General features: G+C 52.8%; 1 protein-coding gene across 2 annotated transcripts; it reads right to left on the reverse strand.

Moving 5' to 3' along the window:
- Nucleotides 1-230: 230 nt before the first annotated feature.
- LOC120707789 (transcription factor LATE FLOWERING-like) lies at nt 231-2,701 on the reverse strand. Of its 2 annotated transcripts, none has more exons than XM_039992796.1 (3): nt 2,467-2,701; nt 2,081-2,340; nt 231-1,577 (listed from the first exon to the last, which is right to left on the reverse strand). In XM_039992796.1, the coding sequence occupies exon 3, from the start codon at nt 1,496-1,498 to the stop codon at nt 308-310; it is 1,191 nt and encodes a 396-aa protein (XP_039848730.1). In that variant the 5' UTR covers nt 1,499-1,577; nt 2,081-2,340; nt 2,467-2,701; the 3' UTR covers nt 231-307. The 2 variants fall into 2 exon arrangements, with proteins under 2 accessions (XP_039848730.1, XP_039848731.1); XM_039992797.1 differs by having other exon boundaries at nt 2,081-2,352.
- Between the last annotated feature and the right edge of the window lie 1,835 nt (nt 2,702-4,536).

Below are 4,536 nucleotides of genomic sequence, written 5' to 3' on the forward strand. Positions count from 1 at the left end.
TACAACTTCATATGTACATGTCATCATCATCATCCTGAGTTCCTGACCCTTTCGTGGTCTCGTAGTCTTTCACTGAAGCTACATCGATCGTTTAATTAACAATAATGCTGGGGAAGATCAATCTTTGCACATAAAGTATATCTATTACTAAATACTCATAATGATCACTATGAGTACGTCGTAATCTACACAACTAACAACAAGAACTTACGGCTAGATAAACAGTTCGATGAAACAGCAACATGCATCATGCTTGTTACGTGTATAATCCACTCAGCAGGCACAGTCATACACGAACAGTTACTGGCTACAACAATTTGCTGCCAGTATTCGTCGTCGATCCGTTAGGATTTACATACCCAGCTGGAGAGATGTTACTGCTCCTTCTCGGCAATCCAAGGAAGCCCGGGTTGCTGCTGCTGCTGCTGCCGAAATAGTTGTAGTGCTGTGACCTGCTTGGCACGCCGCTCGTGCTCGTGCTCTTGCTGCTGGTGCCTAGGGTTTCCAGCGCCTGGACCTGGGACTTGAGGAACTTGAGGTAGCTCGCCGCCTCGTCCAGCATGGACGCCGTGTCCATCTTGCTGCCGCCGGGGACCAGCTTCTGCAGCACGCGGAGGCGCTCGCTCACGCGCTCCCGCCGCAGCCGCGCCGCCACCGTCTGCGGGTCGCTCGAGATGCGCACGTTCTTGCGCCGGGGCTTCTCCGCGGACGCCGCCGCGGCGACTTCGGGGCCGAGGTTGACGGGCCGCATGGCGGCCGCGCGGTAGATCATCTCCTTCACCTGCGCCATCGCCTCCATGTCCGGCTCGTACCCGCCGCCGCCGGAGGGGTCGCGCGCGCTGTGCTGGGCGCCCTGGCCGAAGCTGATGTTCGTCGCCGCACGCCGCTTCGCGACGCCGGGGCGCGGGAGCGCCGCTGGCGCCGGCGCGGTTGTCGCGTTGCCGGTCGCCGGGTACTCGTCGGCCACCTTCCGCTTGGCGTGGAGCGCCTGCTGGTGGGACGACGCGTGGGTGAACGGCCGCGGCGCCGTGGTGGTGGGCGACATGATGGACGTCGGCGATACCACCTCGGTGTCGTGGCCGCCGCTGCTGTAGTTGTTCGACTCCCCGGAGGAGATGTTGCCCCCGGTGGTGCCGCTGTAGCTGGAGAGCATGGCGCCGTTCGACACGGCCCCGCCGTCGCCGAGCTCCCTGGTGAACGCGAGCGCCGCGTCGAGGAGGCCGGCGTCGAACGCGTCCCCCGTCCCCGCGCCCAAGAACGCGAGGGGGTCACTGTCCATACCCGCGGCGCCTTCGAAGGCGCCGCAATTCGAGCTCACCTGGCACGCTCCGGTGTCGCCACCGCCGGCGGCGGCGAGGACCCCGTCGCACTGGAGCTGTCCAAAGCAGGCGCCGAGGAAGGCCTCGTCCATCTCGAACCGGCCGCATCCAACCTGCTGGCGCGAGAAGTAGTCATCGACATGGTGGCCGGCGCCGGCCCAGCCGAAGGTAGCGTCCATCGGCGCCGCCGGTCTCGATCGATCCAAGGGAGCTTAAACGACTGACGCAGGGATTCTGGGACGACGCTATAACTGTGCACTGCACGAAAGAGGATGCTTCAAGCGTTAGAGTAATCCATGGCCGCCATACGTGAGAAAAGAACACAACGATCCATCTACGTCAAAGAGGGAATCCAAATCGAGTTGCCGAATGAACATCAAGAAACAGTTCCACGGGTATTGCATTGATGGTCGGACAAGGACGGGAAGGAGATGTCTCGAACCTCATAATTACACTGTCTGTGTATTCTTTAATTTCCCGCACCCAGACATGAGATTTATATGTACACTCTAGTTCAAGAACTCGATCCACATGCTTACAAAAGCAAGATCTACTGCTACTGCTCATGGATATGAGAGATCTTCTTCTCTTCTTGTTTTTTACAGAACGATTTCTACTGCTGGTCAGATTCGCCAGCCGCGTGAGGTAACTAATATAATTAAACCGAGATGTGATTGGATTATTCGGACGCATGAAATCACGTATGCTAATGATGGAGAAGTAATTAATAGGGATACAGGATCTGCTTTATTTGTTCATACCTTCTCTATCAACCGCGACTGCTGCTGAGATAGATGGCAAACGGTGGGGGACAACAACACGCGCGGCTTCGCTTCGCCGACGAGCGCACCCTCCACGCGCGCGGCTTCCAAGTCCCAACAGCCGCCCTTGTAAACACACCGTCAGCAACGGCGCTGAGCCGCCGCCGCCAGCCGGCCGGCCAGCAGCTCGGTCAATAAGCTCGGAGATGAACGACGACCAGCGAGGCGAAGACGACGAGAGAAGCAAGCTAAGAGAGGATCTGTGCCCAACGCTGGCGACTTATTAGTATGCTGTTGTACTAGCTAGCTAGCTATATATAGCTAGTAGTCTACTCCAACGCCGCCACGGGCGTATGCTAGCGAGCGAGGTGAGCGGTAGTACGTACCTGCAGCAGTGTAGGCGGTAGCGGATGGAGTCGAGTAGGCGGCGGAGTGATTGACCAATCACTCAGCAATCAGAGCACCGGCCTGGGCTTCGCGGAAGGGCTCTCGCCGTTTGAGTTAGCTTAGGCGAGCACAGGGAGGCCGGAGGGGGGAGGAGGAGAGGAGAGGAGAGGAGAGCTGAGGGAGGAGACAGCACAGATCATATGTGTGTGGGATGGTCCTCCTTTGATGGCTGCATATGGGCTTCTTTTATAGATGGTAGCTATGCCTATTTTTCCTCCTCGCCTTGCCTACTTATTAACTGTCCCCCTCTCTCTCTTTTTCTCAAAAAAAAAAACTTCCTTGACAAAAAAGATGGTGGTGCTAGTACTACAGCACTGTGTTCGATCAGTTGGGGAAAGATGACGACGCTGATGAGTGGGCGGCACACGAACATGCATCCATCCACAGTTGACGCGCTCTCATAAATACATGCCCAAAAACGTCCAATCCTTTTGTATATATCTATCTATCAATTTGCGCAATCGTTACGTGTTACATGAGTATGCCGTCCAGTGCTAGCTAGATTCAGTTGCAACAAACGATAGATGTTCCCTTTGCTCGGGTCAAGCTAGCATCAGTCTAATCACACGCATAAACTAGATTAACAGTGCAGTAAATATGATACTATTTTCCAGACAATACTGGCAGCAGCGTATCGTATCAGTGTGTATGCACTCGAAGTAGCTAGCCAGCTAGTAGAATACCACCAGCTGGTTTTCCACGTAAAAAGGTTTCCACAACTTTCCTTGGCCTGGCTCCGATCTGGGGGCTCTGCAAGCTTTGTTTGCCTTTGTCACCGCAGCAGGGCTGAGGAATCAGAAGAGGGAAAATGATTTTGACGGCTGCCCGCTGCACGCCCTCTCCAGCCCTGCCCGTTTCAGGGCCGGGCGCAGTAACTTTCTGGACGCTCTCGCCTTTTTTGCCCATTTTTGAGAGGAGCAAGGGGGGCAGCGCCCAGGCCGCCAGCAGCCTCCCCTCCTGATGCATTTTTTTTTTGAAGTAAAACCCCTCCTGATGCATCACATGGAAGTTTGTAGCTTTATTCCTGGACGTGCACGCATGATTCCTCCCTCGCCCAGCGTATGACCATGCATGCGGGCATGCATAGACCTGCGATGATATATTCACTGCGCGCGGTAGAAGGCGGCCGCTAGGCAACAAGGTTTTACTGAAATGGTGAACTGACCAACATGCATGCAGTCGGTGAAACCTTTCTTCAGAGCACTGAGAGCGGCAGAGCAAGAGGACAAGGAAGCTGCAGCAGGTTCATGGTGATATGAAGAAGTATATTCTTTCAAAAAAAAAAGATATGATGAAGTATTATACTATATGCGAATTGAATTGGGGTAAGGTAAAACTGACAGAATAAGTAAACTGTATGATAGCAATGCAAAGCAAGGAGAGCAAAAGAAAGAAAGACCATGCCAAGCTTACAGAAACAGAGACAAATTTCAATGATTTATTGGTGCGCATATTGATCTGTTTTTTCTTTGATTCAGACGAGATAGGAGACCGCGCCTAATCTTCAGAGTGTATGATAGGGTGATGGAGATCTGGACCACATTGATTATGATAGGAAACCAAATTTACAAATGCTAGCTAGGCTTTATTATTAATCGGAGAGATTGTTTGCATGTATTTTTTCCCACCAAATGGAGACGTTTGCTACTAGTTTGGATCACAGTACCACTGGTCAGTTCTTTTATTTCTTCTGGGGAATCCACTAGTGGGCTAGCTAGCTACGTGTGAGTTGTGACGATGCAAGATGCTGGTGTATAGCCCTCAGCCCACAGTATTAGCAGAGAGGGACAAACTGGTGGTAGCCTGGTTTGTAGATTTTGTGCACATGGCGCTTAGGGCTCTAATATCATGGCAAACTTACTCCAATATATAGTAGCATGTTCAATAATCATCAAAGGAAATAAAAGTGCACTCGGGCGAGTAAAAAAGAAGTGCTGACAGGATCTGCATCTTGTTTTTTTCTAGGGAGTTGTCTGCAGTGATAAGATGGGGGCGAACATGTAACTCAG

This window comes from Panicum virgatum, chromosome 5K, assembly GCF_016808335.1.
Source record: "Panicum virgatum strain AP13 chromosome 5K, P.virgatum_v5, whole genome shotgun sequence".
Lineage (NCBI taxonomy): Eukaryota > Viridiplantae > Streptophyta > Magnoliopsida > Poales > Poaceae > Panicum > Panicum virgatum.